At 39.6% G+C, this 21,456-nt stretch overlaps 1 protein-coding gene across 3 annotated transcripts in view; it reads right to left on the bottom strand.

Moving 5' to 3' along the window:
• ATP9B (ATPase phospholipid transporting 9B (putative)) overlaps positions 1–21,456 on the bottom strand; it is a 182,672-nt gene that overhangs the window by 114,113 nt on the left and 47,103 nt on the right. For all 3 annotated transcript variants that reach the window (XM_045527695.1, XM_045527696.1, XM_045527697.1), the window contains 3 exons: positions 19,631–19,682; positions 11,394–11,488; positions 3,577–3,657 (listed from right to left, as the gene is read on the bottom strand). In XM_045527695.1, the coding sequence (XP_045383651.1) occupies positions 3,577–3,657; positions 11,394–11,488; positions 19,631–19,682 (228 nt within the window). The remainder of the gene's footprint in view (positions 1–3,576; positions 3,658–11,393; positions 11,489–19,630; positions 19,683–21,456) is intronic.

Raw genomic sequence — 21,456 nt, 5'->3', positions numbered from 1 at the left:
TGTCCTGGGGAAGCAGAAGCAGGCACGGTTCACAACACACCTGCCTGCAGCAGACTCTGCACAGGCCAGCCAGCCTCGGGTCAGTCTGCTCTAATTCTTACTTAAGTAACTAAGTTCATACCAAAAAAATTCATTTTCTCTGATGTCTACTGTACTATAAAAAAAGGAAAAGAAGCAGCTATCACTTCTTAACTGTTTGGTTGATAAATCTGAATCATTAAAGTGAACTCCATTTTCCAGTTACAAAACTACCTTTTTCTTCTTTTTCAAAAAATGCACAAAAAAGATTTGTCTTAAACAATCCATAAGTCAAGATTGACATATTTAAAGTGAGGTAAACAAAACCCTATTAGAAAATGTCAAATAAAGGCAATGAAAGGCCATTTATTTGAATGACACTCATTAAGAACTTGCCATAATTCATACAAGGTCCGGTCCTCTGTCTGCTCCAACCTGGACCCTCCATGTCCCCTTCTGCGCTCACCTGGATGCTCTGAACCCCATCTCTGCTCCAACCTGGACCCTCCACGTCCCCTTCTGTGCTCACCTGAATGCTCCGAACCCCGTCTCTGCTCCAACCTGGACCCTCCACGTCCCCTTCTGTGCTCACCTGAATGCTCCGAACCCCGTCTCTGCTCCAACCTGGACCCTCCACGTCCCTGTCTGCGCTTACCTGGACGCTCCGAACCCCGTCTCTGCTCTACCTGGGTGGCCCCCGCCTCGGCAGAAAGAGCTCAGACACAGAACCACCAACGGCACAACTGCTACACTGTTTGTCTCCTGCTGTCTCTGCAGGGAAACTCAAGTTCTAAATGTCAGTTCACAGTGCCCCACAACCGCCCTAAGACGGTATCTTTGCTTCAGTCTGAAACACCCATCGTGACCCAGAGCTAAAGTTCTAGATGCTTCCAGGTGATATTAACCCTCCCTGAATGACAGGAAAAGGCAAGATAAAATATAGGTACAAAATACAAATATAAGATGATCTAGGGTTTTTTGTTTGTGTTAGGAAAGAAAGAAATGGAAGGACTGAGCACAGAAAACTGCCTGTTGTGTTTATGCTGCAGACAAGTTCGACTCTCCTCGTCACAGTGCCAACACGTGGCCACCTGACAGGGACGAGCACCCCAGCCCAGAGGGCACTGCCGCAGACCTCCCGACTGGGAACCTGGGCCTGCCCCAGTCCCACTCACCGCCACCCAGCCACTGCACCTGTGTGAGCCTCGCGGCGGACGTTCGCAGGACTGGTGCCCATGCAGGAAAAGGGACGACGGCCAACACTTCCAGAGTCCCTGTGTGTGTGATGACTGCTCTGAGATGGAAGAGTCAGAAGTACAAGTGGTGAAGCCACAGTTGAGTCCCAGAGTTAAAGAGGTGCTTATATTGAAGGAAACTGTGTGTTAACTATTTGCAGCTTCCCCTGATCTAAAGAAGAAAATACAGCAAAGCTGTGGTGGTACCTAAAAATTGAAGAAATTCAAGAATATACTATTTTCTGTTAAGCAAGGCAGCCTTGAGGAAATATAAAATGCGCACAATCTGTAGCACTAGACAAAGACTGGAAAGGTCAGTTCTAACAACGGACTAGCAGTCTCTCTTCTGAGTGCAACCAGACCGCTGACTCCTCACCTGAGGGACTACCAGACTGCTCTGCACCCGGACTGTGCTGCATGCCACACAGGAGAGGAAGAGACAGGCCTTGCCGCCCCAGGGCATCAACTGCTGACAGTAATTTTCAAAATCATGACTCACAAGAATACAAAATGAATACTTTTCAAAGATTTTCTTTAATGTATTAATTAAAGGAGGCACCAGTAAAACTGTTCAGACTAGTTCAAATGAGAATTGACCCTACACAGACTTACATTCTCTACCTACAGCATTCACGTGCACTGCTGTGAACTGGACTCACGGCTACTGCCGTCAGCCTCCCACAACTGAGCCTCTGCCCACAATGCTCACAGCCACAAACCCTCACTGGCTGGGCGTCTTCCCACCGACTCGCTCCAGGGTCTGGCAGAAGCCGGCACATCGGTTCCTTTTCTTTTTCTCCTTCCTCTTCAGCTCTGTGTGTGCGTACAAGGCATGTATAGACACCAAAAACACGTACACAAGTAGACCTACCTACGCCTGTAGCACCGTTTTTTTTGTTTTGTTTTGTTTTGTTTTTTGAGATAATGTCTTACTCTGTCACCTGGGCTAGAGTACAGTGGTGCAATCATAGCTCACTGCAGCCTCCAACTCCTAGACTCAAGCGATTCTCCTGCCTCAGCCTCCCAAGCAGCTGGGGCTACAGGTGTGTACAGCCTCACTGCACCCACGTACTCGGCCACACACACCCCTCCGATGCAGGCGCTGCAGCCAGGGTTCCCAGCAGGGATGTGCTGCTCACTTCATGTACTTCCACACACCATCTAGCAAACGTGTCCAACGTTTAGGAAGTCATAAGCAATATACATTAGAAAGGAATGAGAAAGAAAAGGAAAGGAAAGGAAAGGAAGAAAGAAATAATATTCCAAATTCTTAATTGTGGATACATTATTAACTTTTGAGCATACTAAGGGCACCTCTTTGTAACACTTATTCTCATCTGTTGCCTTTAGTAAGAACATGCTGTTTTCATAATAAGTATTTTTATAAAAACACAAAAAGATGAATGTGTTTCAGAACTCATTCCATGGCACTTGTTACCAGGACATGCTTCCTCCTGTGTTTCCGAGAACATCTTACAACCACTTGTGTGCGGCACTCACAGCAACAAGCAGCTGCAAGGTGCTATCCCTCCCCGCACAGGACCCTAAGACCTCGCAGGTGTCCTTACTGCACATCCCCACGTCTGCACACGAACTGGCCCCTGACCCACGCTCTGTAAATGCTTTCTCAAGTGGTGACAACTCTTTGCCAATCCTTGCATGTGACCAAGAGCGAAACAAAGGAGACTGCACCAACAAACATCTTTTAAAAATAACTGCAGCAATTGAAAACAAACTACAGCCGTAAATTAAAATCCCTCATTCTAAAGCATTTATATCAGTTACAAGCTGTTAAAATCAGAAGTGACTAAGTCCTTCACACTCTATTAGTCAGGACTGGAGGGGCTTCAAGCTTTGGCAAAACTTCGTAATAATGAAAAGTATGTGGCATAAAATGGGCATATGTATGTAAAGAAATGTACATGCACACAGACACACACATACACACATATATATATTCATACATCCAGTTAGCAAAAAGTTAGACATGATGTGGATACCACAGGGTACCAACTATCCAGTCAAAACTGAAATAGTTAAATTACTTCGTTTTTCTGACTCATAATATTTTAGAAGATAAAGATCTTATCAATAGCAAATATGCTAAAAAATTAGAAAAACTACACTGAATGTATCCAAAAAACATATCTGATACAGGAAAATTTAAGCAGTTGAAACATTATGTAGGTTTTCCCTTTCTAGTTAGAAAGGAAATTCGAACTGTTTGACCTTATTCTTGATTGAATTACTCTCTCAAAGGGCTGCTACTTCTAACGTGCACACACAATGGATATATTCATACTGAACAAGAGATTGAACTTACCCTGGTAAATGTGCCTTCAAAACTATGGATATCCAGTTGTGGCTTCTGAGCATAAACGTAAGCATTGATAGAAAAAAGGTCCTGAAATACAGAACATTTGAATTAATTACAATGTTATAATTTAGTAAAATTACTTCAAAAATTTTCAATTGCTAATTTATATTTTTCATATATTATTTACCAAAAGTAATCATTGATATTCTTAGATTTTATGTGCCAACACCAAGAATTAGGATGGAAGATGACTGAAAAACAAAATATTTAAGCTCAACAGGGGCGTGATTTTGATTCTAACAGAACAGCACTGCTTCACATCAGGGATATGGCGAAACCTCTTGGGAGATGCTCGTGAAACATGTACCTCAGAGGGCTCTGCCCAAGGTTCCTGCAGTTCCACAAGACGCACAGAGAGGGACGTCTGATTATGTCACTGAATCTGTGCAGCACTCCAGTGGTCCTTTCAGAAGGTGGCGGAGTGGTTGCTGGCCTCCTCATGCTCCCTACACAGGGCTCTTTCTCAATAGATCTCTTCTGCCAGTGGGACTGATGGGTTGTTTATCATGCTCAATCACTTTTAAGAAAACATTTTTTTAAGAGATGCCGTCTCACTCTGTCACCCAGGCTGGACTGCAGCGGTGCAATCATAGCTCACTGCAACCTCAAACTCCTAGGTTCAAGCAATCCTCCTGCCTCAGCCTCCCAAGTTGCTGAGACTACAGGTATGTGCCACGACATCTGGTTAATTTTTTTTATTTTTTGTAGAGATGATGTCTTGTTATGTTGCCCAGGCTGGTCTTAAACTCCTGGCCTCAGGCAATCCTCCTGCCTCAGCCTCCCAAAGTCGTGGGATTACAAGCGTGAACCACTGTGCCCAGCCTAAGAAAATACTCTTTTAACAGAGAACACATAATGGTCTAAAATTGATAGGGCCTCTTTCATTTCTAAAAGACATATATACTACTTTTACATTTATTTCCTACTTTAACCTACATGAGTCAGGAACATACAAATTTATAAACTGCTTAGAGTTCCTTGAAGAACAAGTGAGAAGTACTTGGTGCTAGTAAAAATGGGAATCATGACAATTCTGAAGGAGACATCCTATTTGCAGGGCAACAAAATCCTCCAAGAAAACTGACCGAACAGTTTTAGCGCACTCCATTCACTAAGCAGCCTTAAAAGGAAATCAAAGACTCAATAGAAAAAAAAAGGAAGAAATGGTGTGAACTATCTTCAACCTTTATTATTCCTGCTTCCTTTTAAAAGGAGACCTTCTGAGCTTTAGATGAGCACGTAGCTTGCCACCTAAAGAGTATGTTTCTCAGCCGTCTCTGCAGCTGGTTATGACCATGTGACTGATTCCAGCCAGCAAACATGAGAAGAAACAGACGCCCCTTTGGGCTGCAAGCACCCTGCAGGCCCATCCTTCCCTCTCCTGCAGCCAGCGTGGGGCTGGGAAGAGGGGCAGCCACTGGGACCCATTCTGCAAAGTCACATCTGGAAGACGACAAAGCTGCCCTACCAGCCTTAGACCACCCACCTCTGGGGTGCTGACAGTGAAAAACTCTCTTGATTTGGGGTCACATTTCAAGTCACATTTAGTACAGGAAACATAAACCAACTCAGATCTTCTAGCACTGCGGTCCCCACCCCCCAGGCTGCACACCAGTACCAGTCCCGTGCCTGTTAGGGACTGGGCTGCACGGCAGGGGTGAGTGGTGGGTGAGCGAGCATAGCTTCATGTGTATTTCACGAGCATCACTGCTTGAGCTCCGCCTCCTGTCAGATCAGCGGCAACATCAGATTCTCACAGGAGCCAGAACCCTACTGTAAACTACACATGGAGGGATCTAGGTTGTGGCTCCTTATGAGAATCTAAAGCCTGATGATCTGAGGTGGAGCTGAGGCGCTGATGCTAGGGCTGGGGAGCAGCTGCAAATACAGATTATCGTCAGCAGAGAGGTTTGACTGCACAATAAATGTAATGTGCTCGAATCATCCCGAAAACCACCTCTCACCCTTAGTCCATGGAAAAACTGTCTTCAATGAAACTGGTCCCTGGTGCCCAAAAGGCTGGGGACCACTGTAATCTAGCAGAAAGTGATTTAATATACAGAAAGAGATTCTTCCAAAATCAGAGGAAGGGATGAAGCTCATAACTGAACCTCCAAAAATTACTCTCAGAATGTTACCAAAATGATCTTCCATTGAACATACCAAGGCAAGGATCTCGTCTGAGCCACACCAAAGCAGCAGTGACACCAGGGTGTGGAGATCGCTGTTCGCACAGCCACTGCCACCAAGCCCTGAGCTGCAGAGTAGCAGAAGGAACTCGGATGTCCATAAGGACACCTGCCCGCAGGAAACACCCGTGGGCAGAAAGGTAACTCCTCCTCACTCCTGCCCCGCAAAGCTAACTTACACACCTTCAAGGGACTCTGGGAAGTACATGCAAATTCGTTTTCAAGTTTCTAAAGAACAGAGGCTGGAAGAGGGTGGAACAAAGGTTGAACACACCAGTTCCCCACAGTGGAGCTGTTATTGCAGCCTAAACTATATATTAACTAACAAAAATTTATTTTCAAAGTTAATTAAGTCAAGATAGTTTACACAAGAAGAAATACATTGTATAATAACTTGAGACTCATGAATCTACTGCTAGAATGTTTAATAAGCAGCCAAACACCTAGAGATAAGGCAAGTTTAAGAATTGCTTATCATTTAAATATTACACTGTCGCAGTGATTTTCAAAACATGAAATTTTCCTATAGTAGACTGCCTTTTGATACATGAAAATAAAGAACATGGCAACAAGCTCATTTCTATGTGCTCATGAGCATTTAGAGGAATGCATTTCATCTAATATAGCAGACATCAAACGACTGAATAATGGCACAATAATGAGAATGTCATTCGAAGCTTTTCACGATAATTTAAAAATCATTCTGAAGTTTTCAATAATGTAGAAAAGCCTCTGCTATTAGGTCAAGGGCAACATTTGTTCACATTACTTAAAGGTCATTAAAATACATCCTTAATCATAACATGTGGTTCATTACAAATAAAATTGCCTTTTGTTCAATAAAACTAATTAAATGTAAATGGTATTGTTTACTGCTCTATGGATCTTTTGAAATAAATCAGCATGTCATGATTTATTGAAAATTACTGTGGCTTCGTGGTTGTTAATAAATTGGCTTGATCACAAAAGCTAGAAACGTATTTCCAGACGTCCACGGTGCCTGGAAACTGTGCCCCCTCCACAGCTACGACGTGAACGACCACATCTGGCTCACGGGCACCGTGGCACAGTCACTCTCACACGACTTGTCCGACTGTAGTTCTCTGATCCAGTGAGTGCTCTGAGACAACAGCAGAGCTGGTGCAAGTCACTCTCAGTCGTGCCCTCGGTTCCCCAGGACAAGCTCTCAGGTTCACTGGTTTACTTATCCGGGTGTCACCACGCACACAGTCTGACGCAACACGACCAGGACACAACAGCAGCTCGTGACGCAGAATAGCCCCACATCCACAACACGAGAGACACAAAGCTGCAGTGAGTGACACTGATGGGTTTAAGCTATCAAATGAAAAACTGAATTGCCCTGCCTCTGTCCATAATGAAACCAGAGCTTTCTTCTCTACGGAAAAAAACATCTACATATATGCCAAATTATATGAAGCTACAAATTGAAATTAATTAATGAATCAGAAATTCAGTTAAACTTGCCTTTGTTCCAGAATATACTACTTTTTATGGTAATATCAAAAATTAAAATGTTTTCATTTACCACACAGTCATGTCACTTAAATGTGTACTGGCCATAAAATTTTAAAAGTAGCATTATATGAATTGTATAACTCTGTAAATATTTTAAAGTTCACTGATAGTGTATATATATCTGTCAGGGATAAAAGAAAAAAGCATCATTATTGACATGTTCTGTAATCACAGCAAAAAGATTATTCAAAGTTACAGATAACAGTAGAGTGAAATTTTAACTAGCAAGGTATAATTTACATGTACAAAGTGCACATGCCTGAAGTGTAAGCCTTCACGTGTTCTACGCACATGCCCGTGGCCATATGAACATGTCCATCACCCCCTGCAGCACCCTGGCCCCCTGCAGCCCCTGGCCCTCCCTCCACTCCTGGCCTCCATCAACTGACCGACGTGCTTTCCTAGACGTTTTTATTAATGGGTATCTTGTTTGGTTGGTTTATGTTTGGCTTTTCTTTCAGACAAATTCTTTCTAATATAATATTTTGATTCTGTACTTTCTTTTCTACTACACTTGGCAAAATTAAATCTATTACAAAGTTATCATTGGTCTGGCTGACCCCACACTGCCTACAGCCAGTGTACCCCAAAATTCTCACAAGGCTCTTCCAGGGAAGACAGGGTGGGGCTGCCATCTACGTGTGACAGCATACCAAAGCCCTCTCGGTCACTCAAGGATTCACAGTCTCTCTCTCCCCCCTTTAATCCTGGAATGATTACTTGAGGATGCACATTGGAAACAGAGAACAGCACACAAGGAGCAAATACCGAGAAACAGCAGCACTAACCCAGTAATAAGGTCAAAACACGTTAGAAAGTCAACAGGCTACAAGAATGTCTCCACGATAAAACTTAACTCATACTAACAAACAGTATGAGCATATGTTAGACGTCTTAAGTAGTAATGAAACTCACTGCTTTATTTTGCAACGTAAGAAAGAAAAGAAAAGTAGGAAACACTGGGAGGCAGTGAGGGTGTGCAAGAGCTGAGGACAGCGGCAGCGACACAGGAAACTCGGCTGCGGCGAGGCAGCCTTTGCCCGGGTCACTGCACACAGCAAGAAAGAACCTACTCGACCTCCACTCCACAGCTCTCGCCTAGTCACACAGAGTTTGTGATGTTATTAAACATCCCTCTCCACGGGTCTCTGTGCATCATGCAGAACTGCAGGGAATGATATTCTAATCATTATAACACTATAAATGCAAATGACCAGTCTCTCACTTTTAGACTCCACCTACTCACAAACACTTAAAGTGCTTAAAAGGATAAAAGAATACTGGCAGGAGAATAGCCTTCCAGGTGCAACACCAAACCTATAAGCATGAAGGAAAACATATATATATTTACCTAAATAAAGTTTAAAACATTTATATGGCAAAAGACTGGGAGAATATCTTTGCAACGTGGACTGGACAAAGGTATGCAGAAATAAGCACACTCGTGCCTGTATATTGACAGTGAAAAACTGTGCAACCATCTGAGGGCCATTTTAAATTTGTGCAAAAACAGTAAGTAGTTACAACCACAATGAGATATCACTACACACTTGCCCGAATGACTAAAATAAAAAATGGTGCCAATACCAAATTTGGCGAGGATACAGAGAAACCAGATCCCGCACCCACTGCTGGTGAGACGGCTCACGCTGCAGCCAGTCTGAGGACAGCCTGCCCCCCCCCCACGAGGTAGGAATCGCTGCGTGCACATGTCCTGCACAGGCCCAGGGTAGCAAAGTGCTGCACCCCCGACTTGTGACCTATGTCACAGCTGCACAGGCTCCCCAGCCCTGTGAAGGGGGCAGAGTCAGCTGATCCATGGGGAGGAGATAAAACCAAGCCCAAACTCTAATCTACTCATCAGCTGGTCCAATGAAACTGCCTTCCTCACCAACCATAAGAAATGTCAGTTGTGGTAACTCCGAACATATGCATTATACGTAGCATCCTACAGAACCTAACAACAACCACGGAACATCAAGAATTAACAAACCATGAAAACAAATCATCTGACTGACATGCTCCCCGCTCTGACTGAGAAACCCTGATCCTGAGCAGGAGCCTGGGCAACATCTGACCTGGGGACTGATGGAGACTCTGTGATCAACAGAGATAACAGAGAGAGAGAAATAGTTCTATGTGTCTAAAAGGGAGAAAATTAAAAATAGGATACAGCTTGCATATATCTGGTTTTATCAATTTGAAAAATACTACACACACACACAAGCACACGTGTAACTTTTAATTGGCAAGGAGAGGGGCAAACCACCAAATAAAAAATATAAATTTCTAATAAGCATGGAGGAAAATTTCAATCCTATTAGTAAGTAATCCAAGAATTACAAATTAAAACAATGAACTGTCCACATTTTCTCTATCAAACTAAGATTTTTTTCTTCAATACTTATTTTAAATATTTTTAAAAATAACGTCTAGTAACCATACATTGCACATAACACCATGTTTTTGCACATCTCTTCCTGTGATAATTTGGAAATTCCAGAAGCCTAAAATTGTGATATCCTTCTACCAAACAATTCTACTTGTAAGAATTTATCTGAAACCTAAAGACTCGGTGTTTAGGTCCCTTCTCTTAACGTTTACACACTTCATCTACAGAGTGGAGCAGGCGCTGCTCACCTGTCCATCCCGCACCCCACGAAGATGGCGGCAGAGGCTGCTAAATGAGCTCAGTCTCCTTCGCCAGCTCAGGCCTTTGGGAACCATGGCCTGTGGTCCAAATCTAGCCTGGACTCATTCTGTGTGGCCCTCAAGGTAAAAATGTGTTTTTCATTTTCAAAGAGTTGCCAAAAAAAAAACCCAAAAAACCGAGGAGGGAGAGCAAGAACACAGAGCACAGTGGCTATTGGTGGACACAGCATGTGGTCCACAGTGTCCCCTGACGGTGAACAAATGGACAGGGACGGAATAAGCAAACTCTCACTAGTGTCCAAATGGTTCAGGGAAAGATATAAAAACATATAAAGGAATGAATTTCAACCTAGGGACCACCTAAAATATAGGCAACACTAAAATACTTCAATAATCAAAATATCTGTGACTCTTACATGTCAAATACATTTAGTTTCCAAAAAGTCCAGTACACACAGGAATGAGGAGGCTCCTGCTATTCATGGTCATTGACTGCAAACTGCATGCGAGGTAAACAGCTATTCCTACCCTAACTCAACCAAACCAAGGAATGTGTATCCGATTTTCCTTCCCTTAACAAACAACTGCTTGAGTCAAAGGTCACTCAGGGACAATCTCAGTATTTCCTTACTCAGCGTTGAGTATCAACAAATCATATAAGAAAAGGCTTCTCACATTCAGATCAATACTATACACTAACTGACATAAAATCAGCGCCAGTGCCCGCAACTAAGGTTTTGTTTAAAAAAAAAAAAAAAAAAAGATGCGTACCAGTTTAGGTTAGGAGACTCTCAACACTTGTGAAAGATCTGTTTTAGACATCATGGAAAATACAGAAATCTATAAATACTGTTCTCTCCAACCTCACCCCTTTTGTATTCTCCAGGTACAAAGAAAAACTCAGCAAAGGTGAAACAAGAATTCTGAAAGTGTCTCTCTCCTTCCTCCCCTGGTTTAAGCACAGAGTAACACCTCACTCCCCCTCATCAAGGAGGGCGCGCTACCTTTCACAAAGCTGAAGTAACAGGCTAGTCTCAAAGACTAGGCTAAACCATGTCTGACTTCTAGTTTCCCAAAACAGTACCTTAACTAGCTTATTAGGGAGTAAACCAGTTAGCAAGAATGGACTCACCTATTCCCTGCTGAAAGTTCTCTAAGTGTCAAGCCAATAGGAACATTCAAAACCACCTAAAACCAATTATGTGCTAAAACACCACAGAAATTATTCTGGCATAATTTTCAGTGACCTTTCCTGAGAAATAAAAAAGTTGTAAAACAAATTCTCAATGCATTAAAGAAACTGGCTGGTATAAACAGAAATGCATGTACTACCCACAAGTTGCCACTAAAAATGAAACGATGACACAGGCCGACGCTGCTCACCCCCAGAGCCGGCAGACGCTGCGTGCAGCTCACAGCCACCTTCAGCTTCCAGTCGGTTTCACCATCTAGTTGATCCGTTCGAATAAAGCACGAACCTGAAAAGGAGAAAAGAAAAATTTATCACTCTTAAATTAAATCGTGTTATCCCTGACCTGCAGTGTCACCGAAGCACAGTATCTCGACGTATGGTTTGTGTCCCACTCACAAATGATGTATCTAGATATTCCCAGGAACAAAAATCCCTAAAAGCCTTTATTTGAGATGATATTACTTGATTCACAGAACACTGGTGCTGAAAAGATAATGGTCATTAAATATTTTAATCACATTTCCTAGTTGGTGTTCTTGCCTATTGAGGGTTAACAGTGATTCGTCTTTTACTTTAGAAAGACTGCATTGATCATTTCTACCTTAATTCATATTCAATAATGACAAATAAGTACATACACAAAAAAATTAAGAGTAGGTGATATTATCTTGCTAATAAAATAATCAGATTTGCCACCATAAAACACGTTCCATAATAAAAGCAAAGCTAAAATGCTAAAATCCAGGTAAGTGCTATTACATACTCACAAGCTTATCAAATTTTAAAAATGGAAAAATATTAAATTACAAAAATCCATTTACCCTTTGACCATGCTATCATCCCACTCCTCATAAACTATTCTAAAGACAGAAAGCAAATTCACAAAATGATATATGCACAAAAGTATTCATTACAACACTGTTTATAACAAAAGGTTATTATAAAACAAAAGGGAACTAATGATTAGAGAACTAGCTGAATAAAACAGAGCACATGCAGCAGTAAAAAAAAAGTAAAAAATTAAAGAAACATAAGACAACTTCAATACACTACTATGGAAAGATTTCTAGGATATATATTGCTAAATGAAGAAAGCCAGGTGCAGAACATCATATATATAAAACAACACATTATAGTTAAGAACAAAGGAGAGGGGGAGAGAATTCATGTATGTGCAGGCATCTCTCTCTTCGTGTGTAACTGTGTGTGGGTGTGTGTTTACATGTGTGTGGGTATGTGTTTACATGTGTGTGGGTGTGCATCTATGTAACTATTTGTGTGCATGTGGTGCATGTGTATTTGTGTGCATGTATATCTGTTGTGTGTATCTCTATGTGTATCTGTGTGCACTTTGTGTGTTCACATATCTGTGTGTGCACATTTGTGTACTTATCTGTATATTTGTGTACATTTGTATCTGTGTGCAAGTGCTTGTATCTGTGTGTTTCTGTGTGTGCCTGTGTTTTTGTGTATGTATCTGTGTGTACATACATCTTTATGTGTCTATGAGCGTATCTATGTATCCGTGTGTATATCTGTGTGCATGCATGTGTATCTGTGCATGCAAGTATACCTATGTGTGCATATTTGTGGGTGTGCACACATATCTTTGTGTCTACAAGTGTGTCTGTGTGTGTGCATGTGTACCTGTGCCTGTGTTTCCCTGTGTGTACATATCTGTGTGTGCTTGTGTGTGCATAATACCTACAGAGGGAGGGAGGGAGCAGGAGGGACAGAAATAGGGGCATGACAGAGGTAAATTTCCTCAGTTTTCATCTTGCCTTTTATATCCCAGACTAGTTACTGAAGAACCTGGCCACCCACAAACACCAACAAGCACAGATAAAACAGTCCCAAGAAACATCTACACTCTCTAGCCGAAGGGAAAACCTAGTTAAGAAAGAAAACTTCTAGATGATTACCACCCTATTCCAGCAAAACCCACAGAAAAGGCTGTGACCCTCCCCCCAGTACCTCCAACAATGGCACAGTGAGGAGCAACATTTGCACCTTCCACAGTGAGAGGTGCCCCTGCCCCTCTGGGTGGAGTTACAGAGGTCAATGGAGAACCTGAATTTCCAACCCCATTTGGCAAAACAGAGGCAGTGCCCCTTCCCCGCTACCCAAGTGGTGCAGTGTCCATGGAGGCCTGCTAAAATACAATATTTTTAAAAGATACAGATTCTCATAATACTCAAGATGCCCAGATTAAAAAAAAGAAAACACTCAAATCATAAAAGGAACAGGGAATATCTCAAATTGAATAGGAAAAGATAATCACAGACCCCAACATCAAAAAAACTCAGATGTAAGAATTATCTGACAATGTTTTTAAAGCGGCCATAATAAAAATGTTTCAGTAATAAAATATAAACGCACTTGAAGGAAATGTAAAAAAAAAAAAAAAAAAATCTCAGCAGGAAAATGTAATATATAAAGAAAAATCGAATGGAATTTCCTTATTGAAAAAATAAAATAACCAGAAAAAATACTCAATGGATGGGATAGACATCAGAATGGAAAGGGCAGTGAACTTGAAACAGAACAAAAGAAATTACCCAATATAAACAATAGAGAGAAAATACAACAAAATTAACAAGAGCCTCAAGAACCTGTGGGAGTAAAAAAAAAAGAACTAGCATTTGTGTGACTGGAAATCAGAAAAAAAAGAGAAAGAGGGTAGGGCTGAAAAAAATACTTGTAGATATAATGGCAGAACATTTCCCAAATTTGGCAAAAGACATAAATCCACAAATTCAAGAAGCTGAGCAAACTCCAAACAGGATAAGCCCAAAAAAAAAAAAAAAAAAAAATCCATGCAAAGACATCAAAATCAAACTTCTGAAAACTAAAGACAAAAAAAAAAAAACAACAAAAAACCAAAAAACCCACAATCTTTAAAGTGAAACGAAAGAAATGACACTGTACCCACAGGAGAGAATAATCAGAGTGCCCGCAGAAAACATGAAGGCCGAGAAAATGGCATAGCATCTTCAAGTTCTGAAAGAACAGAACTGTCAGCTGAGATTCTATGCCCAGGGAAAATATCCTTCTGGAATGAAAAGAACACAGATACCCTCAAGTGTGGGAAAACTAAGAGAATTTGCTTCTGGCAGACCAACCCTAAAAGAACAGCTAAAGAAACTTCTCTAAATAGAAAGAAAATGGGAAAAGAAATGATCTTGAAACATCAGGAAGGACAAATGGGCAACAAAAAGAGAAAAATACAGATAAACATAATAGATTTTCCTTCTTGAGTTTTCTCAATTGTGTTTGACAGATGATGCAGAAATTACCGCATTGATGTGGGTATTAATATGTGGAGAGGAAACATTTAAGACAACCATATTATAAATAGAGGAGGAAAAGGCACATAAACAGATGAGTGGTTTCTACATTTCACTCAGATTGGAAAAATTTCAACATCAATACATACACATACATAAGATATATGTATGTATGTATATACGTATCTAGAGTAAAAACAATATAGATAAATCAAAACATAATTCTAACAAATGTTCAAGAACCCATAAGAAGTCAGGAATAACAAAACAGAGAGATGAAAAATGGAGAGAACAAAGAAAAAACAAAAAAACTGGCAGACTTGAGCCATAACATGTCAAAAATTCCATAAAGAACAAATGGTCTGAGTACATAAATTAAAACCAGAGGTTGGCAAACTGTTTAAAAAAAAAATAATAATAACAAAAAAACACAACTATATGCAAGAAACTCATTGCAAATAAACAAGATAAGTATGTTGAATACACATGTGTTCAAGTAAAAGGAAGAAAAAATATACACTATCTGAACACTACTCCAACAAAGTAGGAATGGCTGTATTAATCAGATCAAGCAGACTTCAGAACAAAGAAAATTCGCAAGGACAAAGAAGAAAATTACAAGATGATAAGGTGGTCGATCGGCAAGAAGATACAGCAATCCCAAATGGGTACACACCAAACTGACCTGCAGAACATGTGACCCAAAACCTGACTGACTGGAAGGAGAAACGGGGCTTGAACATCCTTCTCTCAACAGTTGATAGAACGAGACAGAAAGTCAGTATGGATATAGAAGACCACAGCACTACCCACCAATAGGATCATTTTTGGAATTTTCCACTCAGTGACAACAGAAAACACATTCTTACAAGAGCCAGAATACTCCGGAAAAAGAAGTCTCCAGACCAAAATGTTAACACCAAGTCCACACAATCTCTTCCAGGAAATAAAAAAGCAAATATTTCCTATTTTATGTAGTGACTATTATACTGATACCACAAGAGAAAACAGTACCAGAAAACTACAGAAAAATATCTATAATAAATACAGACACAGAAACCCAACAAAATATTAGCATAAATAATGCAACAATATGTAAAAAGAACTATAATAAGAAAAGTAACTTAAAATGAACTAGATTCTGGACTCTACATGACACACTGTGAAATGTCAACGGCATTCATTTTGCTCTAAGTTTGTTTTCTATTATACAGAGTACCAACAGGCGAGAAATCTCCAGAGTCTCTTAAATTTCTAAGATTCTGTGTTTCTAAAAGTGAAACCCCGCTCTTCAAGTGGGCACAGGGTTTCTATAAACTTATAGAACACTGTAAAGAATATAAATGCCCTTTAAGGAAAAACGACATGCTTCGTGTTAAATAATTATGTGCCATTTTTAAACTTAGGGAAAACAATGACATCTTATTTTTCTCAAGTACAGTTAAAACTAATAATTCTCAGTAACTGATGTGATTTAAAAAGAGAAAGAATTAACTATAGCAAAATCAGAAGTATGTCCAACTTGACTTGTCTTACAAGAATTCTATCTAATAATTTTTTAACAGGAAGCACTAACTACAACTGACACCAGATAAGGCTCAGCAAAAATGGATTATTAAATTGGTCTGCTTATATCCTATTGCAGACTGATTATGAATACTTGACTTTATTTTGTATAATTGACAAGAGTTGACAGGAAAGGACAGACTTAATGACAATCAAATCAAGACCAAGTAGAGTATGTGTCACACAGGAGCGCAGCATCAAGTGGAGATGAGGTAACTAACTGATGGGACTTAGTGACACAGAGCACACGTGTCATGCAGCACAGTGAGTTACCTCGTGTGTTAGCAGATTGCATGGGACAGCTCACAAATCCAACAGCTCTGAAGACATGGGCTACAGCACATGCCCAACAACAAAAAAAAAACAACAGACATTGACTTTGCATTTATAATACCAGATCGTTTGCCATTAAACTTAATTTTTAAATCATTTATATGACTTAATGACTCTGCATGAAATTTTTAAGCTAGTGGCAAGATGAATAGTACTTGAGAGACAACGTGGATGAGTACAGTGTCATGCACCTGCCCCTTGTCCCACTGCCAAATGAGCCCTGAACTACTGCAGTATGTCCCAACCACTTAAACTGTATTGCCCCCACTTAGGAGAGAGACGAAAAAAATATTGGCATTTATAAGAGATTGATGGAAATTAGTTCTAAAGCATTAATTTCTCTTAATACCACTAAAAGAACTATGTGCACTCAGTAGATATTTGATCTGAATTAAGAAACTGATGAACCAATTGATTAATTGGAATTGAAGCCATCAGTCACCAGATCCATCAACAGCTTCATTTACGTTCTAAACAATCAGCTCACAGCCCAGCAGAATACGCTGTGTGGACACAGTAGATACGCGGCCACCGAGCAACCCGCCACGCTCTGCTGACACACACCTAGCTGCTACTGTCAAAGCCTGAACATGCTGCATATATTCAGGATTCTATATTGGCTAAGATTTGAAGATTTTTATTATAATAAATAGTGTATTGTAAGTTTTTTTTGAACTGAAACTGAAAAGCAATAAAAGAATTTAAACAGTATCAGTAGAATGCACAAAAAAACTTGTGAACTTGTGCAGTCTTCTAAAAACAATAAGAAAACTTAAAATAATTACTTAAAATCACACAAACAGAATTTCTAAAGCTAAGAATTCTTGATGGAAAGCAATATTATAACAAATTTTACACATCTCGAAAGCTATTTGGTCCACCTTATAAAGAGAAGGTAAATAGCATGAAAGAACAATCATTTCTTAATTAATATCTGCGTATAAGTAATTATTGTTTTTTTTTTTTTTTTGAGACAGAGTCTCGCTTTGTTGCCTGGGCTAGAGTGAGTGCCGTGGCATCAGCCTAGCTCACAGCAACCTCAAACTCCTGGGCTTCAGCGATCCTACTGCCTCAGCCTCCCGGGTAGCTGGGACTACAGGCATGTGCCACCATGCCCGGCTAATTTTTTTTTTATATATATATATTTTAGTTGGTCAGATAATGTCTTTCTATTTTTTTAGTAGGGGGGGGGTCTCGCTCTTGCTCAGGCTGGTCTCGAACTCCTGACCTTGAGCAATCCACCTGCCTCGGCCTCCCAGAGTGCTAGGATTACAGGTGTGAGCCACCGCTCCCGGCCTATTATTGTCATTTTAACAATGTAAATTTAACAGAAAAAAATAATAAAATTAATAAAACTGAGGAATATATAGACTCGCAGGTTAAAACAAACTACAGCAAGGTCTTCCCTTGGATCCATCAATAATCCCCCCTGGGATATGTGTGCATCGTGCATGTTTTTCTGTGGGACAAGGTGATAATTCTGAAGGTTTTCAAAGGGACCCAAGACCCTCAAAACACGAAGTGTCTCTCCACTGCAGAGAGTATTCTCCCCACCAGAGGCAACACAAGGCAAAATCCGAGGGAGCATCACTCATCTTAGGCTCACACACCATAGAGCTTCCCATCGGCCTCCCAGCCTCGTCTTCCATTCAGGCTCTGCTCTTTTTCTGCCACCACATGACGCAGGAAAGAACTCCCGGAGGTGCTATCCGCCACTTAATCTTAAGCAAGGCGTTTATAGTCTCCAGCCCTCAGGTTCCTATGAAAGGACATTTCTAACCATCTTCCAGCTTTCAAGTGCTGAATTTTGTTCAAAATTATACCTTCTAATGCAATCTACATAATCCTTTTTTCCTGTTTTAGACGGAGTCTCACTTGGTCACTGGGTAGAGTGCAGTGGCATCATCATAGCTCACTGCAACCTCAAACTCCAAGCTCAAGTGATCCTCCTGCCTCAGCCTCCCAGAGTGCTAGGAATACAGGCATAAGTCACTGAGCCTGGCCAATAATCCTCTCCTTTTAACTAATTACCCAAAACCATTTCCGTATTTGAAATAATATTTTTAATCTTACATATATTTCTACCACAATCATTAAAAGGGCAATTAATATAATAACATCTCCCAAATTCAAACATTTTGTTATTCATCATACTGAATACATTTGGAAAACAGGACAAACACCTCATAAATAAACAGGTGATGTCCACAGGGATAGCAGTGTAAAAACCTCTGAAACACACTTCTCCATAACTGCAAATGAGAATGCTAACAAAAATTGTCAAAAGCAACTTTTTCAAAACTCTGGAAAATAACCAAAGATTTCAACAACTCCAGGAGCATTTATTCAAGGAAAACACTAAACTAGCTAAGAGTGAACAGTGTTAGTTTACAATCCCTGGGGCAACCACCAACAAAGTCCTTTTTAGAATACATAATAATAATAATAGAAATGACAGGAGAAATTAAAATAGTACACCAGAAAATATTTATTTAAAACAAAAGAAGGAAGTAATGGAGCAAGAGAGACACGCCCAAAAAATATCATAAGACACAAAAACATAAAATGGCAAACGTAACTCCTGCCTTATCAGTAATTACATGAAATAGAAATGGATTAAAGTCCCCAATCAAAAGACAGACTGACAAAGCACTATCCCATTAAACTCTCTTGAGTGTGCCACCCACCTCCCACCAGGACCTGACGTAGCAACACGATCAGCATATGATGATAGTTAAGCCAGTCTCTGAGGAAGAACATGTAGAGCACACACACAGGCGTGTCTGCTACAGATGCCTGAGGAACACCATTTAAATCTCACACACAGAAAGAGGATGTTGGGTGCCAAGCAAAGAACAGAGAAGGGACGGTACCTGGACAACTCTGTGTGGCAACAGTTAGTGTTGGGTACATAGGAAATGGTAAACAGTAATTGGCTGAATTGATTAATAAAAACAGCAATCAAATTTTAAGCAACATCATCAATTAATTAGATCTCAATATGAATTTGAATGAAAATATCCATTGGATATAAAGGTTCCAATAGGATTCATTTTAAGCAAATATACAGTAAATATCTTTTTAAACACCAACAATTAAATGTGATTTAGAAATGAATGAATTCAATAAATTATTAATCAGAGAGAAACTTTCATGAGCATAAATTTTACTTTTACCTTTTAAAATAAAAATTAAACTGCCAAAATACTAAGTGATCAGTAATGTAAAAAAAATAAACATACCTGCTTTTTCTGAAGTCCTAAGAAACACCATGTCTGATGGAATTCTTTGATTCTGCAGAGTAATACGAAATATTAATTATCTATATGCAGACTTATAAATTAACACAATTCCATTCAACAGTAGAAATAACCAGTAAAAACTAATGTCAGAATTAAAATTTTGCTGAAATAACATTTATAAATTGTATATCAAAAATTAATATTTTAATTCATATTTTACTTGAACCTCTAAGATTTTTGTTTCCCATTAGTGAGCCATGTAAACAACATTCAGTAATGACTTAAAAAAGTCTTCAGTCTGAAAAATGTTAAATGCAGCCATTTCCGTGGCCTCTGCTGTTCCTTCACTCACACACCCCACAGCAGTGAGTGCCTCATAAAAAACTGCTCCTCCCTATTAGACTAAATGGCCCCGGAAAGAAAGGAACGTGGTCTTCCGATGCCCAACACAAAGCAGAGCTCACTCTAAATATTAATAAAGCACCACCAAATAAACGTGAATGAATGAATGAATGTACGACTGAGCAAACAAACAAACAAAAACCCCACAACTTTGAGTAGATATTCTTTTATGACACAGAAAAGAAAAAAACTCAAAGGGATTTTAACTAATAAACACTTTCGCAAATGACTATTTATACATTTAATCCTTTAATCATTACCACTAGTAAGTCTATCAAATGGGAAAGCTGTATCAACGTAAAGAAAAACTTTATAATTGTAATAAGAATACTTCACATAATTTCATGAATTATGTATGGTTTTTGAGACCTAAGAATTTATCTACACATGATAAAGAAATGGACTATTTGTCAGCTGACAAGTAATAAAAACAAATATAAGTTATAAAGCTATGTTGTTGGACGGAGCTGTTTCTTTCTAGCACTAAAAAGGAGGAGACTAATTAGGATCTAAAGGCCACTTAGGTCAAGGAAGAAATCACAACAGACACAGGAAAATGAGGGGAACAGCCAAAATCAGGAGAATGTTTACCAGAAAATACACACAATTAAGTGCATACAACAGAAAAGGTGTCAGCTAAAACTAAAGAATCAAAGACTACATAACCATTTGAAACAAAAGAAAACACAGTCAGTGAACCCCTCAAAAATGCAAAGCACAAGGATGTAAGCAAATGTAAGAGCAAAAATTAACAGCACAGAAAATAAACACACACACATACACACACACACACACACACACACAACAGCAAGAAAGTATTTTTTTTAATATTTTAAAATACACCCATTTCAGTAATAATAGAATAAAACTATTAACAATAAAAGATGTACAAGACCTCTACACAAAAACTATAAAACATTACTGAGAGTATCTATCTTGGTGTAATATTATCTTAACTAGTTTAATCTTCCAGTGTTTTTAAGTTGTAGAGTTAATTCTCACATTTGGTCATTCTTGACCTTTGTATTTCCCTGTATACATGAAAAATACCTTGTCAATTCCCACCCAAAAAAACATGCTAAGATTTTTGTTGGATTTCTGTTGAATATTTGGGCATTGGACATCTTTGTACATTCTAATTTCTGAACAAAATATGTCCTATTTATAGACTTTTAGAATCTGCTTGTCAATTTCAATAAAGAAGTTAGCTGGAATTCTGGGAGGGCTAACACTAAATCTGTAAATCAATTTAGGGAGTACAGCCTTTTTAACAATATTAATACTTAAAACTATGACCATGTGTTTCAACGATATTTGGTAGTTTTTCAAAGCACAAGTTTTGCACTTCTTTCATTAAATTTATTCTTAAGGTTTTTTTGATGCTATTGTAAATTTTTGCCATAATTTTCAGACCATTACTTTTT

Source organism: Lemur catta, chromosome 16 (assembly GCF_020740605.2).
Source record: "Lemur catta isolate mLemCat1 chromosome 16, mLemCat1.pri, whole genome shotgun sequence".
NCBI classification, from domain to species: domain Eukaryota; kingdom Metazoa; phylum Chordata; class Mammalia; order Primates; family Lemuridae; genus Lemur; species Lemur catta.
This window is presented reverse-complemented; position numbering and strand designations above follow the sequence as displayed.